Genomic DNA, 22,163 nt, shown 5'->3' on the forward strand with positions numbered 1-22,163 from the left:
ACACCGGTACACACAGACATCACTGACATGCACACACACACACCACTTCTCACACGCCAGCAGACAAACACCTTAACCTCAAATCTCATGCTAGGTGCAGACAGGACCACACATACTGTCTCACACACAAAATGTTTGGAATGCCATAAACATTTATTTCGGTTGAAAAGAAGATTTTTTTTTTTTCTCTGTGTGTGTATGTGCATGCGTCTGTGTCTATGTGTGCACTCTCTCTGTTTTTGCTGAAAGAGAAGGAAAGTTTAACTACACATGTAGGCCACCGGATGAAAAGAGATCAAACATGACCAAATATTTTGGGTGTGTTGTTCATAAAACGGGACAGGTTTATACAAAAAAAAAGAAAATGTAAAGCCATTGCTGAGTCATTGCTCAACCATTTCAAAAGGAAAGAGAAGTGATTTTCCAAATCAGCCTGAACTGGTGCTTGTAGTCCCTTTAGGAGTTTGCCATGAGAGGAGTTGGGACACGTTCTTTGCACCTTGTGAACAAATTGCAAGAAAATAATGTCCATCCATTCTAAATAAATTGTTGTTATTTTGTTTGTTCATAATTTTATTATTTATTACTACCACTTCCTGTATGCAGTAAGATGTATCTGATACATTTACTGAACAAAAACTTTAAATATTGTAACACAGAATAACATGAATTATTATTGTATTATTATACAAAGCAGGCTTGAAAATATCCCAGGGCATTCCACTATCCTTGACATGCTTTATTTTGATTTGTTATTTGAATAAAGCCTGGAAATACAATTTCCCAAAGCAAAGACATGTTTAATACAACATTTATTATATCTAACAATCGATATACACAAAGATTGTCTATGTCTGTGTGTAAGTCTTTCTGTGGCCACATTCTGTCTGACGGGCTGTCCACTGACTGGGAGGTCCCTCAACCACACAGGGCAAACATGTAGACACACACACACAGACACACACACACACACACACACACACACACACACACACACACACACACTGAAGATAGGGAAGCTGCTGTTGGAATTGGGTGGTCAAACCCGTATGAGATTCCTTTCTCTTACTTATATATTTACTTCCTTTCTTCCCTCTATCCTTCATCGTATACCTTATGTTCATTATTCCTTATATTTTTCATTCAATAAAGCAACGGCAATATTCTTAACACCACAAGCTTGACTCTGGCGAACGATGGCGAGCAGTTATATAGCCTACATTGTAAACTGACCATGGAATGTATGATGTAATCACAAATACCTTGTAACTCTTTGATAATGATAATGTATACTGCCTGAATACAGAAATGTAAAGTCAGTTAGACAGACAAGCAGCCTACAGAGAAAAGTGCCAGCGCCTTGCGGCAGGGAGTTGCCCAGCTTTTCCCACTCTGGCTCTTCAAAACCCAGCCCAGATATTTCCTGGTTCTGACACCAGCTTGGCTCTCAGATCCCTCATGCATGTGGAGAGAAACAAGAGAAGAATTACACCAACTGTGTTCAAGTGAAAAATAATGAATTTCAAGGTCTGGTGACGCAGACTGTTGAACTTTTGGAAGAAAATAAGAAGCATTTATTTGTGAAAGTCCTTGGAAAACATGCCTCAACAGTTGTTTGGGTCAATGACACTCAATGTTTTGCAGCTGCTTTTGAGAAGTGACGATGTCTTCGGTTCTGGGATTTTGGTTCCAATAAGACGATGACCCGTATCTTGTTGAAACACAACAAAAGCTTGAGTCTTAGTAGTAAATGAGGAAAATATATTCACAGTAATTAAAAGCATGAAGAAAAAAATAATGTCTGAAAAGTATTCTCTTTTTTTTCTATAGTAAAAGCATACAGTATCTGCAGCATTGTTAAGCAGCAGTGTAGTGAGACATCTTTATCTGTGGCTTGTGTGTATGTGTGTGAGTGTGTGTTAATCTTGGGCCTGTTTTGGTTTCCACGGCAGCGGTGAGGGCCCCACAGTGCACTGGCCCTGGAAGTGGCGCAAACACAAACCACAGTATAAGTACGTCTGTGTGTGTGTGTGTGTGTGTGTGTGTGTACGCGCACATATGTATGTGTGAGACCACATTCGTGTGTGTATATGCGGCAGTGCCTACCTCTCAAGTTGGAGGGAGGCTTCACACACACACACACACACACACACACACACACACACACGCTCTCTTGTCTTGGCTGTGCTCTCTCGCTGGGTGGTCTGTGCTCCAAATGTTTATGATCTAAACCAAGCTAATCCAACTGGCTTGTTTCAGTGAATTGAGAATGATTTACAAGACGCAGCAACAGGGCCAAAAGGAGGGTGGAGGAAATCAGAGGAAATCTAAGGGTTCCAAGTCAAGTCACTTTGTGACTAGACCCGCACACTTGTCTCTGCGTTTGCTCTCATGCCTATCTCCATATGTTTCTACCTTAGAGCTGTGGTGTTCTGTGTTTGTGTCTTTTTCATTTGCCCCCCACTCATCGCTTAGACGGATGTCTTCATTTGACAAATTAGCCACTCTTTGAGGATATGCAAAATACTTGGGATCAGTGGATTTTCTTTCTTAGCTTTCCTTTCTCCTTTTCTAATTTCCCACGGAAGAAAAGCGAGAAAGGAAATCTTGATAACAATCTGTGCCTGTGTTTCACACACACTTCTCTTCCTATAATGAACATGCCATATGCAGGACAAGATGACGCAATTGCATTGTCTTCCCAAGGAAAAAAGGATATAACTATACTGTTGGCATGGTCTTTTCCTTTTTGTTAATAAAAGAAGACACTAGCATCCACCTTTTTTTATTTTTAGCAGACACGTTTGCGTCTTGTCATGGGAGCTTTCAGTGGCACCAGTAAACAGCAGCTCAGCTCTCTAGTTTAGTTATGTGGAATGTCTTGCACACATCAGCTCTCTGTGGTAAACCAGTCAAGCAGTAATCTCTGTGAGTGTCAGTGGTTTGGGTAGACTTTTATACGAGCTTCGTTTTTTTTGCCAGATCCCTCTTTTTATGAAGAGACAGGGATGCCACCTGCACACTGACAACACCTTGTAAACTGGGCATGTGAAGAGGAGAAACAGGAAAACATAAAGGAACCGTTGTAGCTTGAGTATATTGGAAAGTATAACCTGTTACACAAACATTTACTGTGAGTTCATTTATAAATGTCAGTGTTTTTCAGATACATTTTTTCATCTGGTTACCGTACATTTCAAAAGCCATAAAAGAGCTTAAAGTCTGAGAAAATAATGAGGTTATCTCAACCTGGGCTTGGAGACCACATATTTCTAACAGAAAGCCTGCATTACAAACTGGATTTTGAAAGAATTTGGATCTAATAAAAACACTGGTATTGGTCACATTGGGGGAAATATAGTATGCAATGTTTTACGAGCTTGACCCAGGTTATCATGGCCTCTGCTGCTTTGATTTTGGATATTCTTTGACCCCCCAACACTTATGGAAATACAATACTAAATTGCTGGACTAAATGTAACACCAGTACTTTTGACAGAAGTATTTAATCATGTGTGTATCCGCAAACTGATTCTACTATCTGTCTGGTCATATCTGCATTTCTGTTTTGTCAACAAAGCACAGAATAATACCAGCCAGAGCATCTCTTAATGTTAGGGTTAGAACAATCTCACATGTTAAAAGTAAATGTACTTCAACCAATAACACAAGTCCTTATATTACAGCAGTGAGAGATTACTCATAAGGTCTTTTCCCAAGGTCATTTTGAAGAAATTCTAATTTTAACTACATTCTTTTGGCTATTATAATCATAATATAATAATATGATCATCATTTGTGGTAATATATTCTTGTTCTTCCTCAGTATATGTCTTTGATTTGCTGCTGAAAAGTAAAAGTATCACTATCTCTATGCTGAAGGCGTTGACTTTATTTCACCCCCAGTCGGACATAATGAGCTAACATCATCAGCTGTTCACACAATGATGACCAAAATGTGAGGGAAATGTGTGTGACATCCAACCTCACTATGTCTGTCTGTCTGTATATCTGTATCTCTGTGTCCATGTATGTTTCTTTATCTTTCTTTCTTTTCTTTCATCTACCCTTCGATCACTCTTCTTCCAGCTGTTTCCCTCCTCATCAGCTCTTCTCACCTCTTGCTCTTTTCTCCTCATTACTTAAGGATCCCTTTTACAAGAAAACTGTCTTACTAACCTATTTTCACTTCCTCTCTCTTCTTCCTCCAACATTTTAACACACAAATCCTCCTCCTTCCATTATTATCTTATTTCATTATTCAGGCAACAACAGACAGACAAGCTTGTTTGTCTCCTTCTTCCCTCCTTTCTCTCGCTCTTCTGGTTTCATGCAAGCAGCAACGAGCAGTCAAGCTCATCTCCTGGCCAGAGCAAACAAAACCAAAGCCACATACCCCAAGCTCAATTTGCTGTTACGTCTTAGCTCTGTGAATTGGAAGTTTTCAAGCTTGAAGTCTGGAGGAGTAGCTGGGTGGCTTCTGGCTGCTAATCGGCTCACACCACTTTGTGTGTGTGTGAACCCAAGGAATTACTTGTACTATGGTCAAGAGGACAAACAAAATGCATGTGTCTTTAAAGCTCTGTATGTGTATCATAGTAATTATTCAGTTGCAAATAGCAACTGAACATTTTTTACATTTCTAAAAAATTGTGACGTATAAAAATGCATGTTAACGTTAACAATAACAGCAACTCAGGAAACTCTTCCATAACTCCTCAATAGAGTCAGTCAACACCTTTTCTATTATTTGTATTAATACTATGGTTACTTAGTTGGGTGGTTGTTTAAGCTGATGAAGACTCTTCCATATAACTGGTGTGTAGTGATGGGGATGATGTTTTCAACCATCAATGATTGAATTAGATGGTGTGGATGTGTCAGATTTTATGTGATGCTAAATTGTATTTTAAGGGAGTGGTAAGTGTTCTGCATTTCTAGCATCAAGAACGAGCTTGTTTATCTTTAATATGTTTTTTGTGTCCTTTGTTTGTGTCTGTTGTTTGAAAGTAATGAAAATGATGGCCCCTTGATCAGACCAGGTTTGTTTTCAACCTGACCTTCGTTTAGATCTCAACTGCACAACTGTAAAGTTTTGTGACTGTATCTTGCACGGTTGCGACACTATTGCGGTGACAAAATCCGTCCATATCCAGAGAGACATATTAACACCTGGCAAAGTACTCAAAGCCTACTGCTTCTTGCTACAGTAGGCGTCTGGAGCACATTTTTGCCATGATGACACAGTGATTCTTGAGTCAATATAAGACAGACGTTTAACACTAATTCATCAGCAATGATGATGAATAAAGCTTTCGGCTTGAATAGGCCTAAACCTAAACTATAACCTCATTCAGTGAATGTTATTACTCTGAGGTGTTTGAAGACAAGAACATTTTAAAGGATTTACTTTTGTCTTGTGCTGATAGAATGAACTGATACTAGAGAGCACCCCATGAGTTATGAATCAATAACACTTTATGGTTGTTCTACCTCTTGTTTCTAATGTTCTGTTTCTGTGTTCTCTGTGTATTGTAGGCAGTGGCAGTGGCGGAAAAATAAATAGGTACTCAAGTACACCACCAATTTTGAGGTACATGTTCCTGTATTTGTACTTGAATATACTCAAGTATAGTACTTTCATACTTTTACATAACATTTTGAATGCAGACACTTTACTTATAATGTGTTTTAATAGTGTGGTATTGCTACTTGAATATTCCTTCCAACACTGGTTGTAGACAGATATACATTTCCATAATTGTGGAAAATAAAGTTGTCCATTTTTATTTTAGAATACATATATTCAATGTAAACACAAACATTTCCTACGCGGCACCATCCTCTCTTCTCTCCTCTCTGTAGGAACCATTCTACGGAGGAAGTAGTTTTCTACACGGACACATTTCGCTAAAAGCACCCTGGTGTCATCATACGATGCTAGCTGTTAGCTTCTTTTACGTAAGCTCTGTCAAATAATTTAAGGAGCAATTTGACTTCTGCCATTAACGCTTATCCGAGTGAGTGTTTCCTCTTCAAAGGACGTGTCCAGCCGCTCGTGAGCTGTTTTTAAAGTGGCGTTTTCGTTAGCTGCTCTGTGCTCATCGTTAGCTAAGTGCTAACAACAGTGACAACAGCCAACTTTACATGCGTCTGCCGTAGCTGTCATTTCAAGTTGCTGCGGATCAACAGTGATCACTAACAGGTACATATAAGACTATGTTTTCAACCATTGAGCGAGTCAGCATGACAATTTCACCTCCTTGTTAATGCCATGTTGTATATTCAGTTGGAAGTGTGTTTTGACCATATTATGCCAGTGTATCAAATTAGTGTCAGTCTGTTGTGTTGATGATCTGTCTAATTTTGACATAATGTAGAAAGCAATGCTGATTGCCTGATGATGTATATGACACATGTGCAAACATGACCATGCTTACACAGTACAACATACATTATACTGGTTACTTTGTTAGTACCAGTACTGTATCAAAATAAGTTATCATGACCACATGCTGTGCTGACAACTTGCCAGTTGTCAGCACAGCATGTTGCCCAAAGTACACACACAGACAAAGTTGAATGTAACTCATATAGTAGTAGTAGTAGTAGTAGTAGTAGTAGTAGTAGTAGTAGTAGTAGTAGTCATTTATGTCCTTATCAACAATTTTCCTAAAATATAAATAACAATAGGGCATCAAATTTTAAAGGGAGAAAACACCAAAAAAGGTGTAGGCCGAAGCTTAGGCTTTGTATATCTACCCTTTTTACATAGCATATTCTAATAGCAAAAACAAAAACAAATTTCCAAACGTTTTATAGACAAAAAAATAAATCATACCTCAGTTTTATGTATGTTTAACACCATATGTTTAGGGTTATCGTAACTGATAATTTTTTCAGCTTACAGTATATGAATATGACTCTCTGCTACAGTTTTTCTTGAGCGCTAAGACACGCTTTATGAAACTGGGATCTACTTGATCTTCATCATCACGTTCTTAGCACAGCAGAAGTCAAAACATTACACATTACACGTTACACATTTTTCACACCGAAACAGAAACAGAACATTAGAAACAAGAGGTAGAACAACCATAAAGTGTTATTGATTCATAACTCATGGGGTGCTCTCTAGTATCAGTTCATTCTATCAGCACAAGACAAAAGTAAATCCTTTAAAATGTTCTTGTCTTCAAACACCTCAGAGTAATAACATTCACTGAATGAGGTTATAGTTTAGGTTTAGGCCTATTCAAGCCGAAAGCTTTATTCATCATCATTGCTGATGAATTAGTGTTAAACGTCTGTCTTATATTGACTCAAGAATCACTGTGTCATCATGGCAAAAATGTGCTCCAGACGCCTACTGTAGCAAGAAGCAGTAGGCTTTGAGTACTTTGCCAGGTGTTAATATGTCTCTCTGTATATGGACAGATTTTGTCACCGCAATAGTGTCGCAACCGTGCAAGATACAGTCACAAAACTTTACAGTTGTGCGAAGGTCAGGTTGAAAACAAACCTAGTCTGATCAAGGGGCCATCATTTTCATTAGTTTCAAACAACAGACACAAACAAAGGACACAAAAAACATATTAAAGATAAACAAGCTCGTTCTTGATGCCCGAACCACCTCAACTGGCTCCTTTCAACGTAAAGGAGCAGCGGCTCTACTCCGAGTCTCTCACGGATGGCTGAGCTTCTCACCCTATCTCTAAGGGAGACGCCAGCCACCCGCCTGAGAAAACCCATTTTGGCCGCTTGTACCCGTGATCTCGTTCTTTCACTCATGACCCAGCCTTCATGACCATAGGTGAGGGTAGGAACGAAGATCGACCGGTAGATCCAGAGCTTTGCCTTCTGGCTCAGCTCTCTTTTCGTCACAACGGTGCGGTAAAGCGACTGCAGTACTGCCCCTGCTGCTCCGATTCTCCAGCCGATCTCTCGCTCCATCGTCCCCTCACTCGCGAACAAGACCCTGAGGTACTTGAACTCCTTCACTTGGGGTAAGGGCTCATTCCCTACCCGGAGTAGGCAATCCAGCAGTTTCCTGCTGAGAGCCATGGCCTCAGATTATGAGGTGCTGATCCTCATCCCAACCGCTTCACACTCGGCTGCGAACCGATCCAGTGACTGTTGAAGGTCACAGACCGATGATGCCATCAGGACCACATCATCTGCAAAGAGCAGCGATGAGATCCTCAGGCCACTGAACTACAACCCCTCTCCTCCACGACTACGCCTCGATATCCTATCCTATCCTATCCATGAAAATCACAAACAGGATTGGTCATAAAGCGTAGCCCTGGCAGGAGGCCAACATTCACTGGGACCGAGTCCGACTTACTGCCGAGTATCTGGACACAACTCTCGCTTTAGGCCGTACAGGGATTGGATGGCCCTCAGAAGTGACCCCTCACCCATACTCCCGCAGCACCTCCCACAGTATCACCCGGGGGACCCGGTCATACGCCTTCTCCAGATCCACAAAACACATGTAGACGGGATGGGTGTACTCCCAGGCACCCTCCAGGATCCTTGCGAGAGTGAAGAGTTGGTCCGTTGTTCCACGACCAGGACGGAATCCGCATTGTTATACAGTGTGTATATATAAAAACATTATTATTTTATTTGTGTACTGTATTTCAACAGAGCATCTAAAAAAAAAGTGCAGGTACAGAGTTGAGCAGGGTTTGTTATCTCTAGTGAACTCATCTTTGAAGAAAATAATACAATTCACAATGTGATATGCTTGCTTGCCTTTTTTTGCACATACTAAATCTATGTAAAGTATCAACAAATGGCACAGGCATGTAGCACAAATTAAAGCTGAACCGGTTCATATTGATTGCCGTATTTTGTTGTCAGTTTTTTTTTTTGCTTTGTTGCTTGTGTTTTGTGAGTGTTAGAACATTCTGCAAACAAGTTGTGTCATTTTGGCCAGCACATTTCAGTTTAAGCCTGTGTGTGAACAGTTTTGTAACTTCTCATTGGACAAATGTGTTCAAAGACATTAAGAAAACTGTAATCCATCCGTTTTTCCCTGTGTTAGCCGTTCCCAGCAGACATCATGGAGCTCCAGGCGGTGTTGATGGCGGCTGGTGGAGGTTCTCGTATGACTGATCTGACATACAACACCCCTAAACCAATGCTGCCTGTCGGCAACAAGCCCCTCATGTGGTACCCACTGAACCTGCTGGAGAGGGTGGGCTTTGAAGGTGAGGGCTCAAAGTACCTCTTCATGTATATCTAATACCCCTATTAATGCTACGCCTGCCTCAATTAATTCTACCACTACTGCTGAATACTCTGATAAGTATTGTTCACGTTTTTTTGCTTGAATAAGGATGCTTAAACAAAAATGTCACCACTCTAAAAATTACTAAATTAGATTAGATTTGAATGACACTCCCTCACTCTCCTTTTTAGTTTAGTTGCACCCTTTATGGCGGGACATTGTTAGTGATCTCCCCTTCTTCAACCTGAGCAGTCTAATCAGCCAAAGTAATTGAAAACACCTGTGTGGGTGTGCACTGCAGGGACTTTGAAAAAGTTAAAGCAATAGAAAAATAAGAAATAATTAAGGTCTTTTTTTGTCACTATTATGGGATGTGTGCAGAACCTTTTCCTACACATGCTTAACAAGATAAAAGATGACTGAAAGATTAATAAAAAAAAATGCAATGCCAGGTACTTTAACATTAATTGGATCTTAGGGTTGTGGCCTCATGTGAGCTTTTAGCTCTCCATCCAGACTGTGGAAAGAGTTACAGGAGTGCACTGGCATTCTTGGTTGGTTTCCACATAAAATGTAAAGAAGCAGAAACATGCCAGTACTTCTTCTGTAAGTTTATGTGGCCCACTTGAAAACCTAGAACAAAAAGTGTGCAAACTTCATTTTAGCATTAATGTGGAAAGGGGGACTTTAAGAGAAAAGATCTCCTCCAATTCCAACATAAGGACTATAACTGTTTTTCATCGTAAAGATAAGTATTGTATAGGTGTAATTACTGCTTTAAAAATGCAAGTAAAATGGATGTTTCTTTATTCATGGTCCGCAGTAGCTATGCTGTTTTGTACCTAGGAAAAAGGCGAGTACTTTTGCTAATTGCTTCTGGCAACATTGTGCCTTTCACTGCATAAAAACAGTTTATAACTATGCTGTTTTCTCTAGTCATACTGTCACCAGCTTGCCATCACATCATCAGCCATTGTCAGGTGTGCATTTCCTGTCTAGATTTACAGTCCAGATTGTTCCGCCTCTTGTGCTGCAGCATGCAGTCGGTCCAGAAACTCTAGGCTTATAAAGGGATTTGTTGCAGTATGCTGTTCTTGCCAGTAAACAGGGCTGTTTGTTATAAAAGCCTGTAGGTCCTCACTAGCCTAAATAAAACTAGCTTTCTATACATAATCATCCTGTGTGGCCAGCAGTTTACTGTGTGCAGCCAGCTAGCCAAAGCCCTGCAATTTGGTTTTACTAGGCTGACACAGCTAGAGTGAACAAATGCCCGGTAGAAAACATTTTATGCAGACAAAGCTAATTAAACTAGACGGACTCTGCAATGTTCTAAATTCATAAAGTGGTCTGTTAATGTTATGACCAACTTTATAAAAAAAAATAGGTGAGCAAGGGCTCTTGGCCTGATTTAAGGTTTACAGTGTATCATAGTCAAGTAGACATCTTACAGTATGTGGACTTTTTTGGGCATCTTTGTACCCATTCAATATTTTGTTCTTTGCAGAACATGTTATTAGTGTGAGCAATAATTTACAGTTAGGTTAACCTTATTGGTCCTGATGGCCTCTCTCATTATTTAAATGATTTGAATTATTAATGTAATTGTTTTTCTTTTTTTAAATGCAGGTCATGGGACGTTCATAAAGATGTTTCAGGAACACATTGTCGTGTACATAAAGCTTTAGTGGGTTACATTGATTTGCACATTTTTATGGATTTCGATGTGAACATTATGATTTTAGAGGAAATGATTCTTAGCTCATTAGAAAGAAAGGGATTTTGTCAACTAAAAAGAAACATATGAATCACTGCAACTTTGAGTTATCTTGACATGTTTGCAGATAGCTACTGTATATGATGTCTAATCCTTATTTTCTGTGAACTGTGTTTTCAGAGGTGATAGTGATCACCACCAAAGAGGTCCAGAAGATGATGAGCACGGACCCTAAAATTAAGATGGACGTGAAGATGAAACTGGACGTGGTTTGCATCCAGGAAGATGGAGACATGGGCACCGCAGACGCTCTGAGATACATCCAGCAGAAGATCAAGGTGTGTGTTTTTTTGTGTATGTTGACACGAGGGGATTGACCATTAACTGCTTTGGGGCGTAGCAAAGGTCAAATAATTTTTAGCAAATTTATCTAAGACTATGTTCAATTTCCCATTGACCAACTGACTCACTAAATGTGTTTTCTCTCCTTATTGCTCCAATTTAAAAACAGCCAGGTTTCATCTCTCTGTATCAATTGATAAACCAAAAATGGACAGATATATCACAGTAGTTATGTAAGTACATCAACTAAACCTTTCTTTAAAATGGTTTGTTGTGACCCTACTGCCGCAGTATCCAGAGTTTCAATGTGTTGTTTTACTTGTTTAACTTAATGTCCAGAATAATGAACACAAACTTTATTTTTCTACCAATATTTTTGGTAAATGCAACTATTTTCATCCAGTTCACTCTCGTTTATGTTTTGTGTGGTGAACGAGTGCAATAGCAGAAAACAGACTGTTGTGAATGAATGAAAAGGGTGCCAGTTCTTCACCGCTGTTAGTTCCTTATCGTTGACTCATTACAACCTTAATTTGAGAAAGATAATGTGGTTACGTTGTTTATAATGAACAACACCTGAGTATTCCTTTTATAATGTGGTGGAAGTGAAGCGCCCAACTTCATATTATACACTCGGCAATAGTCAGTGTTCTGTAAACCAGTGTTTCGCAATGAGGGATCTTTTCCTTGTGTAATGCCGACCCCCTAGAAAAACATTGAGAGAGAGTTTAGAGGTAGAGAAGAAAAATGACAAAGAGTGAGGGGGAGGTTTAGGTAGGCGTTGTGTGTGCTGCTCGGTGACCACTGATCCGTGCCTTTCCCTCCCCCGAATGGTCAAGGCTGCTGAAGTGCCTCATTTCACCTTTTTAAAATACACACAAACATGCACAGGCACACGCATTTACAAATGCCGACATGGCATCCATGACCCCCCCCCCCCAAACCCCAATTTCCAGACCCCCCTCTGTATCCTGCCTGCTGATCCCTCCATCCCTCCCTTCATCTGATTCTCTCTAAACAGATGAGGTCATGGTTAAGACTCAAACTCCCCGTGCTGCCAGTTTACCCAGTGCACCATTTATTCTCATCCTGTCGTCAAGCACATCTGTGCAACATTTGTGCTTGGGTATGTTCGGGCATATGTCGTCCCTCAGTATATGCCATGGTTCTGACCAACCTCCTGAGACAATGAAGACATGTCTTTATGGGATTTTGTTGTGGTTTAAAAACTGTTGGTGTATTTCTAAAGCAATTGCGTTTGTTTATTTTTTTGACTATCAATGATTGCTTAGTGATGTTGAGTTTATAGAGAGCTGGACTTAATTTTTTATCCTCTACAATTCTGAATGAATGAACTAATACCAAATAAATAGTGTACATGGCATAAACTATATTGAGGAAATTAAAAAGACAGACATTACACACAATGTGTACAAGCAAACCTGCCCAATCTTAAATGAAGTCAAGCTTTTAGGAGCTTTTTCTATTTAATAATCTCCTGGGGAATGAGGTTGACATGACTCATTCAATATGCAAGCTTTTAGTGGTATATTCAGAGCCTTACTTAATGCAGTGCAATACGCACTAAAGAGTAAGGATTTACTTTACTGCAGTATGAATCATCAGCTGAATAATGTTGATTAAGGTCAATGTCTGACTAAAACATTGACAAAGAATGTGTTTTTTTCCAATTGAATTAGTTAAGGTAACTGCAGTTGAAACATTTTACTGGCAATTACCTGCAGTAACATTACATATACAAGTCCTCGGATGAAAGGTTTTAATCTTGGCTCAAAGATCGTTTTGCATCATATCGGCATCCCAAAAATGAATCTTAAAATTCCCATGAATTCCCACATCCAACAGTATCTGAATTTCTTTTTACAGATGCCTTCTCTATTTAGAGCGTACCACATCAAACGTGCATTTGAAGACATGAAGTGTCCTGTGACGGCAGCTCGTTACATTCTTCACAGCAAAATCAGTCGGCTTTGTTTTATCAGAGACTTTGTTAGAATTTGTTGTGACAAATTAATTAAATGTTTTTTCCTCTGGCATTTGAATAGGTCTGTACAGATTTTTTTTTTGATAGATGCATAGTAACACACACACACACACACACACACACACACACACACACACAGGACCAGCTCCAGCATGCTCCCATTGAGAATAGTGGAGTCCCTAATCCTTTGAGCAGCCAGCTAGATTAGAGGCATTGAGTTACACACACTCACACACTGGAGGGTGACGAGTGAGGAACTGTAACCATGGCCTGCCAAATCCCAGCACAGAGATCACTCAAACTGTCAAACTGATGCATGAGTACAGTATAGACAAACACACTCACTCATCTCTTTACACAAACACCCGCCCATGAGGGGATTTGGTGTAACCGATCAAACAAAATACTTACAGGAATCAGTGTAGACTGTGGGTGAGCAGAGTAGGTCATCCCTCTTGATTATTGAAAAGAGAGATTACAAGCAGCATATTTTATTTTGTTCACTCTTCAAACAGCAAAGTTGCACAAAAGTGCAGGGATGTGCCTGATTATTACTTAGGTCTTTCACAATAAGCCAAACTAGTGAAAGGAGTACTTTACATGCACTCTTTGCTTTGTATGCTCAAAGCCACTTTGACATTTGTATTATCATTCAGGCTTAATCAGCCGGCAGAATGAGTGTATGCAGGCTAACATAACTATATATACATTGGTGTTGCTGATTCAAAGGTTCACCTTTAGTCTACATATGTTTGTCAGCTTGTAAGAGCTCGAGACAAAAGGTGAAGAGTGAGAGAAGAGTGAGAGATGGAGCTGAGGCTTTTCATTTGAGAGGGACTCCGCAAACGTACTTGGATGAGACTTGTTTTCTTTTAATTTTTTCCGTCTTTTAACCATCTTGCTCTCCAACTCCAATCCCATCCACCCTTTCCCCCCCTTCCTGTGACACACAATAGTTTAAATTTCCTACTCTAAGGAACGTTTTGTTAAGCCAAGGTTTGAGCACTTTAATATTAAAAGTGGCCCGCATTACACGTAGGATCAGATGGTGGTGGAAATGCACTAGTTTGGTATTTGTTAAGGACATGAAAGAAAAAGAAATATGAGAGCATGGTATGGGCGCCATCTTGGTAAAGGTCCAAGAGGACATCCTGGAAAGGCACATTCACTCTCGTACGCAATACCAACAGAGAATTTAGAGTTTTTCAAAAATGTTCAGACTCTCTTTAAAATATTTAACTAGTTCATTTTTTTACAGTCAATGTGAGTATATCAATAGGGAGCAGTTTGCCACGGTTTTATACCAGGGGGATAGGTTACAGTCGATGTTACTCGCCTACATCAGCCAAGCAAAAGAAGTCAGAAGAAATTAACTGAAATCTGCATAAAGCTGCAGACTTGGGTGTTTATGCGCAGAAGGATTACCAGTAGCACTGTTCATTAGGGCTGCAACTGAAGATTATTTTCGATTAATCTGATGATTCTTTTCTAGATTTATTTAAATTCCAAGGTGATGTCTTTTTAAATGATCTTTTCAGTCTAAATACAAACATATTCAGTTTAATATGATTTTTTTTTTTTTAAACAAAGAAATACAGGAAATCTACATATTTGAGAGGCTGAAAACAGCATGTTCTGCTGTTCTGCATGAATAAAAACTAGCGATTAATTGATTATTAAAATAGTTTACTGTTGAATCGATTAGTTGCAGCTCTATTCGTCATTTTATTTCTTGTTAGCCTCAAAAATATTTCCTAATAATAGAGATTTAATTAGATTTTCTTCTTTTCAATTTAGTAGAAGTAATGGAAAATATTTAGTTGTTCTTCTACACTTAAATATCCTTTACTGACAAAAGGAGTGATAACAACCGTGTAGACATTATTTGATAATGAATAAAAGGCAAGCTCAAAAAACAAAAAAGGACGCAATCACCATACATCCGAAGTTTCCAAGTATTTTTAAAGTGGGGCGAGATTGTGTAAGCTGTAGCTTTGGACCACTGGGACAAAGTGTGTCTGTGTGCATCAGTGTGTGTGGTCCTGACCTGTCCAGAGATCCTGGCTGTTGAAAGGCCAAAGTGTCTCTGTCTCTCCAGCTGACTCCACTCTGCTGTCGCCTGACTGTGTGGGGATTGTGCAGGCGCGTGCGCGTGCGCGTGCATGTGCGTGTGAGTGTGCATATGCGTGCATGTGTGCGAGCTTGCCTGTGTGTGACAGAGGGAGGAGAGAGTTGAAAGGTCTCTGACTTTCAGTGTCAGTAGATCTCCTGCAGACACCTCCAGCTCTGCCGTGGCAGCTTCCTGTCGCCAGGTCCAGACCAGGTTATGCTGGGAGTTACCTTGAGGTCAACTACATGACCCCTGACCTCAAAGATACCAGCCCTCTCCACACACACACACACACACACACACACACACACACACACACACACACACACACACACACACACACACACAGAACTCGACTCAGCTCCTCAACATTTAACCACAGTGCTCATTACTTAGAAAATCAAGTGAATTCTTTAATCCTTTGTAACTCTTAATCCTCATTTTCAAGTGTTCTAAATCAACTTGTAAAAGCAGGTTGAAGTGCGCTACAGGTTAACTCTTCTACAATCTTATTATCGGGGACTAAGAATGTAGAAGACAGAGTTTTTGTGAATGCGGGTACGTTGAGTTTGTGCCAGTATTTTATTGATTGTATGGCCTCCGGTCATCTCGTTTCTCTTCAGTCTTTCCTGCTTTCCCTCCATCTATCTTTGCATCTTTATACTTTCAATGCTCCTCTCTTTTTCTTTCTTTTCTTTCTGACAATGGCTGTTGAATTTTTGCTCGTGTTTTTCTTTTTCTTTAACGCTGCCCCCCTCCTCTTTCTTTTCCTTATTCCCTTCGTCACAGACCGTACAGATGTCTCCGTCATTAAGGTGGCTGGTGCTAATGGTGGGATTAGTTCTTATGCTGACAGCCTTCATCACTGGACAGACAGATGGATACCGCACACAGACACACAAATGTGGGCGCACCCACATGTAAAAACACATACACAAATGCAGACGTGTAACAACCATGGAGGCCAGTTAATAGGATTGATGTCTGTTTTGTGCTCTCTGTCGATGGTGGTAGAGTAAGTGATATGTCGCCGGAATTCACAAGCTGTGTATTGATATACTGTTTAAATCCTGGATGAGTTTACAGCTCGAATGCTGAAAATAGTTTGAGTTTATGAAATAATCTCTGGAGGGTGATAAAAGAAAAAGATCTTCCTCTGTCCTCCTTTTATCAAACGATGGAAGGTTTCTTTTAAAAAAGAGTGGATTTTGTCATGATGAGCACGGACCCTAGAGTGAGAAATCATGCACAAGGATCCTTGTTTTTGTTCCGTCTTTATGTTTGATCATTGCTGTTTTTGGATCGGTTCGTAGGAAGGTGCAAAAAGCCAGACAGCCTAGTTAAGTTGTTCTGGGTGAAAGAGGGAGGAAGGAAGTTATTTATGTGACATCCCGTCAGTCTCTGCCAGGAGACTGGTTGAAAAATGAACCAGGCCTGGATACAAACATATTTGGATATTTGCAAAGTTAGAGGTGGTCTTGATTATTTCACCCACTTATTTTTTTCAGAGATATGATCGCTCGCACATGCTGCAAAGTAAACTTGTCAGATATCTGTCAAAGCACTTCAATGGTCCATAAAAACAATAAATGGAAAATTACAACTAGTGCAAAAGAGTTAAACAAAACTTCAAATGCATTTAGCCAAATGCGTTTCCCCCCACAAGTTGTTATGATATTTACAGACACCTGATGACTATTATATTGCATTTCTCTTGACATAAATCCAAACGTTCACATCAACAATAATAGCTGTATCTGTTAATGTAATTACATGTTGGTCATAACAGACAGACAGTAGTTCCATTAGTGCAACATTTGGAAACAGTTTTCTGAGGCCAGCTGCTGTTCGGTCTTATAATATCATATAATCTGTTATTGGAAACTTCCTTCATCTTAGTTATTTGTTTGCGTTCATTGCTGTGATGTTACAGTACATAATGCGACATTAATGCAGCTAAAGCATGATAAGACAACTTGTATTCAAACCTTTTTATAAGAGAGCACACGTTCAAACAAGAGAAACGGACACATTCTTAAACGAAACCAATGAAACAAAGCAGGATTTGTCACTCACTGTCATCAGAGTGTATGTCACTTTAACACAGACCCTAATGTGTGTGTGTGTGTGTGGCTTTGGCCTGTATACAAGCAATGCTAAACTTTGAAGAGTTCACTGTTGACCAAGAACAGTTATTTCTGTCCCCCCCCCCCCCCTCTCTCCGTCTGTCTGTCTTTCAAAATCCTGCTCAGCGAGCCAATTTCTGTTGTGGAATATTGAAAATAACACAGTCCAAGCTTTCATGTCCTGAGGTGTTTATGTGGAGCATTGTCTCCACATATATTTATGTGTAGTCTACGTGGATGCTGAGATGACTGTCGTGAGTGAGCAAACCTCACTCTATAAACAGACCTTGCCCTTCAAACTACATTTCAGTGTTTGTATGGGCTTTAGTGTGTGCGTGTGCAAGAGTGACATTGGAAATGTCTTTAAAAATAACAACAGGTGGGAAGATTGTTTTCCCAAATACAAGAGAGAAAACCTTTTATATTATGGTCATCTTGTCATATCTTTGTGTCACACAGTGAAATAAATAGGCTGGCTTGGATCAGTCTCACTTTACTTTCTTTGCCTCCTTCAGACGGACGTCCTGGTGGTGAGCTGTGACCTGATAACAGACGTGGCGCTTCACGAGGTGGTTGATCTGTTCAGAGCCCACAATGCAACACTGGCCATGCTAATGAGCAAAGCCCACGAATTCACAGAGATAGTCCCAGGCCAGAAGGGCAAGAAAAAAACAGGTAACAGGAAAAATGAATTACAGGACGTTTCATGAATGACATCATGCATGATTAGTTTTGTCATTTTTGTATTTTTAATTGATTCAGTGACGCGCTTAATGCTGGTTATTGTGTTACGCAATTGCCTAATCATCAAAAAGAGGAAAATAACCTTTAACAAAAGCAAAAGTAAATTGCGATATGTGCCACTTACAGTTAGCCTCATTTGTTTAGTTTTAACATTAAATACTGTGTTTATTTTCCCCAGCTGAACAGCGAGACTTTGTGGGAGTGGATCAGTCGGGGAAGAGGCTCCTGTTCATGGCCAATGAAGCAGATCTGGAGGACGGGCTCTCAATTAGGAAGTCTATCATGAGGAAGTAAGTCATTTTAAAAAGCCTGTAAAGTGGGTTCATCCAAATGACAAATACATATTTTGTACCTCTAGCGGTGTGTATATCCATGCAGATATGATTGGTGAATGTCACTTCCCGTCTGTTACTCTGCATAATATACAGACCTTGTTGTGAACAGTAAGTAAAAAGTGTGAAAACCTCTCCTGCAACTTCGTGGTGAATTCATGGCTACATATTGCTGGGAAGACAGTAGCTTTGCTTATTAGCTGAGGTCACCCTTTAACGATCAGTGTTTGGAGTTTGCCTGATGGTTAATATTGTCTGTGCTTCTGTAGTTTCTAGTTTGTTTTAGAGAGCAGATGTTTTGGTTTCTAATCAGAGTCTGTGTGCTTTAGGCTGACTGTTCTGTTGTGGTTGTGTGGGACTTTTGTAACAGGAAGAGTACTCTAGGTAGGTTTTCGTTTCTGAGTCCTAAAAAGCATGTATGTGTGAGAGCGGGTGTTTTGGGAGCTCGTAAATACTTCATGGAGCCAAAGCCACTGTAAATTCTGGCCAATAAGAGGGGGGCCAAAGCAGCTGCTTGCATGCTTCCCTGCACAGAACAATTTTCAGCTGCACACACACACACACACACACACACACAGATATATATATTTATATGAACACACACAGAAACACGTAACACGACCTCGAGTGGGACATTGATGGAGAAAAAACACTGACACATTGTCATCACTGTTATGGAAACACGAGCCTGTAGCTAAACATTTAGGGTTTACATTGAAGGACTTATTACGTTTAAATCACCTCTGAGCTTTTATACAAACACGTCACACTACCATATGAAACAGATTTAACAAATATCTCCACACACTGTATTTATCGCCGAAGGTAATTCCAGAAAGGATTCCAGAGTTCTAGATTTTTACAACCCACCGCTGGGTAGTTTTACAAGATCTGACTGTTTTGCACATCAGTACCATCCAGTCAAAGGTCACTTCATCATGACACGCCATACACACACTGCAGGTGCCTTCCTTTGTAATTTGTAATTTACATGTGAACACTTTCTCATTCACAAAACATTTGGTGCTCTCCAGTTTGATCCTAACTTGATTGTTTGCACAAAAAATGTAATCGCCAAAGAAATGTTTTGCCTCAAGTTTCACTTAATCTGTTATTCTTTGTTAAAAATGAAATCTACAAGGACATTTTGTTGTCTTAAATTCTAAATAATACTACTTTGTGCCGACGTAACATTCACAGCACAGACTCTTCACAGGGCCGGCCTATGCAATGTTCAAATGTGAAAATATTATATCTTATTTTTTGTCTCGGTTAAAAGCCCTACTTATCTTTCTCCTGTGCGTCCTTCCAAGCGAAGATTCATCCATTCTTTCATCCTGTGTATTTTTTTTCTCCTCCTTTTTTACGGTTTCCACATGGTTGAGGTGTGTTTTAGCTGAAAACGTTCTGCACATGTGAGATGGTCTGACCTGGAAATCGCTTTAACGGGGTGAAAGGACTCCAGCAGAGCTTCCCTCGTACATTACAGATGCACCTGTCAGGGTCTCTTGGACGCAGGCCTGGTATCATGAGAAATATTCACGCAACACCATTGAGCTTCATGTTTGAGTAGTATCTTCAGTTGGTCGGTATAACACACGGCCGTACTTTACCAATAGCGCAGCATCATGTGTCTTTGCTAACATGGTAACATGGTTGCTTGTGAGGGAAAGCTGGAAAAGCTTGAATCACATTTTTGAGAAACATATCTTAGCGGCGCTGACCTTTTCAAGATATTGGATCAGGAGTTTGTTTGCATCTGTTAGCAATGATGGCACAAGACAGAGCGGATAAAACCCACCCAATCAACACAAATACCACACGCGGTACCTTCCAAAAATGTAATAACTTCCATTGCAGTTCAACAAATGGGCAGGATTACATTAATGCAATAACACATTTTAGAGTTCAAACTGTTTTGCAGCATAACTTATGATTATGCTGGAGTACTATGTGCTGTACCTTGTACTAAATGTAACAAGTACCATCAATATATGCTGATGTCTATAGAGCCTGGAAGCCATAAAGAGATAAGTTGGTAATTACTATCTTTTTATTAATGCGCTCATATACGAGTATGTGCATCCGCTTTGTTTGTTTTATGGATTTTAGTTTTCTTGCTGGTTCGTTATAGTTTTTGGAAAATGTCAGATCCTCTGAATCATTTGGACGGCTGAAAGCTGAAAGCTAAAATCTAAATGCTGTCTGGTTTTCATTTTCCTTTTTCTTTAGCCTCTCTTCAGCTTTTTTGATATTTCAAAAACATCAACATAAACGATTAGTCGATTAGTCTGTTAGCAGAAGATGTGTGTAACTATTCTGATGATCAATTCATTGTCATTCATGAAACTAAAATGGCCAACACATGCAGCTTCTCAAATATGAGGATTTGACTTTCTCTGTTTTATATCATGTCATTTGAATATCTTTGTGTTTCTGATTGTTTGTTCCACAAAGATGCAATTTTAAGACCCTGATTACACGCCCTGGAAAACCTTTTTGACATTTTATTGACTAAATAGGATGTAGTCTATGATTGTTGTCAAGAGTAACCTTACTACACCAGCAGGTCCATGTGCGCTTTAGGCTTATAACGCAGGTTAACATATGTGAGTCAGCTCAATTAAGAAAGCATCTCTTAGATTAGCATGGTATTAAGGGAATCACACAAATTGTATTTTGGAGGCAATAGTTGCAGGCCTTGAATAAGCCCTTCAGCCCGATTTGGCTCTGTAGTGGAAATCTGACTAATGAGGGTATTAACAGTCATTCTGCGTCTGAGTCATCGTCCGCTGTGGAGCTTTAGTTGTAACTAAATAAGACATTATGCTGTGTGTGTGTGTGTGTGTGTGTTTGAGAGTAAGAGAGATGTGACTCCTGTCTCCCACTGAGGACTTTAGTGGTACTTTAGTAGTCCGTCATTAATCCAAGGGTTGAGTCATCCTTGCCTGCAGAGGCCATAAATTCCTGCTCCCCTCGACACCGAGCTCTGCAGCACTCGCAGCAACCAGAGATCACATGATCCTCCTGGAAAGGCAAGATGTTTACCCTTGTTTGGGAAATACAAGATGTTTGTTGTTGTTGGATTCTGCAAAAAGCGTAAACTAATAAAGTTGCCAGTGTTCAGTGTTTTGAATCAGAAGAAAGCAAACCTTTGAAACATGGAAGAAAAGTTTTACGTTCCAAATAGTTTTTAAATGCTTTCCTGGTTTCAAACATCCCGTTTGACCCGATGTTGGTGCAGATCATTTAGTTTAGGATTGAAGATGAGGAGGGTCTGTATTTTGGGGTGAAGAATAAAATAAGTTATAACCTGGGTAATGCAATCCTTTAATAGAGGTGTATTAGAAAAGAGACTTTCATTTTAAATAGTCTCCCATATCTTTGGGTTTATCCTAATCATTGTTTTTGCAGCTGAAGACTTTTATGTTCAGTGGAATAAAAGGTTTGTGGATTATCTAAAGATTAGATATAATTATTCCTTTGGGCTCTAATTTAATGTCAGTGCAAGTACAGCCAGTGTTGGTGTTTTCCTGACCTTGAACTGTGTGT

At 39.8% G+C, this 22,163-nt stretch overlaps 1 protein-coding gene across 1 annotated transcript in view; it reads left to right on the top strand.

The window, feature by feature from the left end:
* Positions 1 to 5,845: 5,845 nt before the first annotated feature.
* eif2b3 (eukaryotic translation initiation factor 2B, subunit 3 gamma) overlaps positions 5,846 to 22,163 on the top strand; it is a 31,197-nt gene continuing 14,879 nt past the window's right edge. The window contains exons 1-5 of the mRNA XM_029454235.1: positions 5,846 to 6,205; positions 9,053 to 9,218; positions 11,133 to 11,290; positions 18,051 to 18,210; positions 18,458 to 18,569. Coding sequence (XP_029310095.1) covers positions 9,071 to 9,218; positions 11,133 to 11,290; positions 18,051 to 18,210; positions 18,458 to 18,569 — 578 coding nt within the window. The 5' untranslated portion in view covers positions 5,846 to 6,205; positions 9,053 to 9,070. The remainder of the gene's footprint in view (positions 6,206 to 9,052; positions 9,219 to 11,132; positions 11,291 to 18,050; positions 18,211 to 18,457; positions 18,570 to 22,163) is intronic.

The sequence above is a fragment of the Cottoperca gobio genome, chromosome 17 (genome assembly GCF_900634415.1).
Source record: "Cottoperca gobio chromosome 17, fCotGob3.1, whole genome shotgun sequence".
In the NCBI taxonomy this organism is placed as follows: domain Eukaryota; kingdom Metazoa; phylum Chordata; class Actinopteri; order Perciformes; family Bovichtidae; genus Cottoperca; species Cottoperca gobio.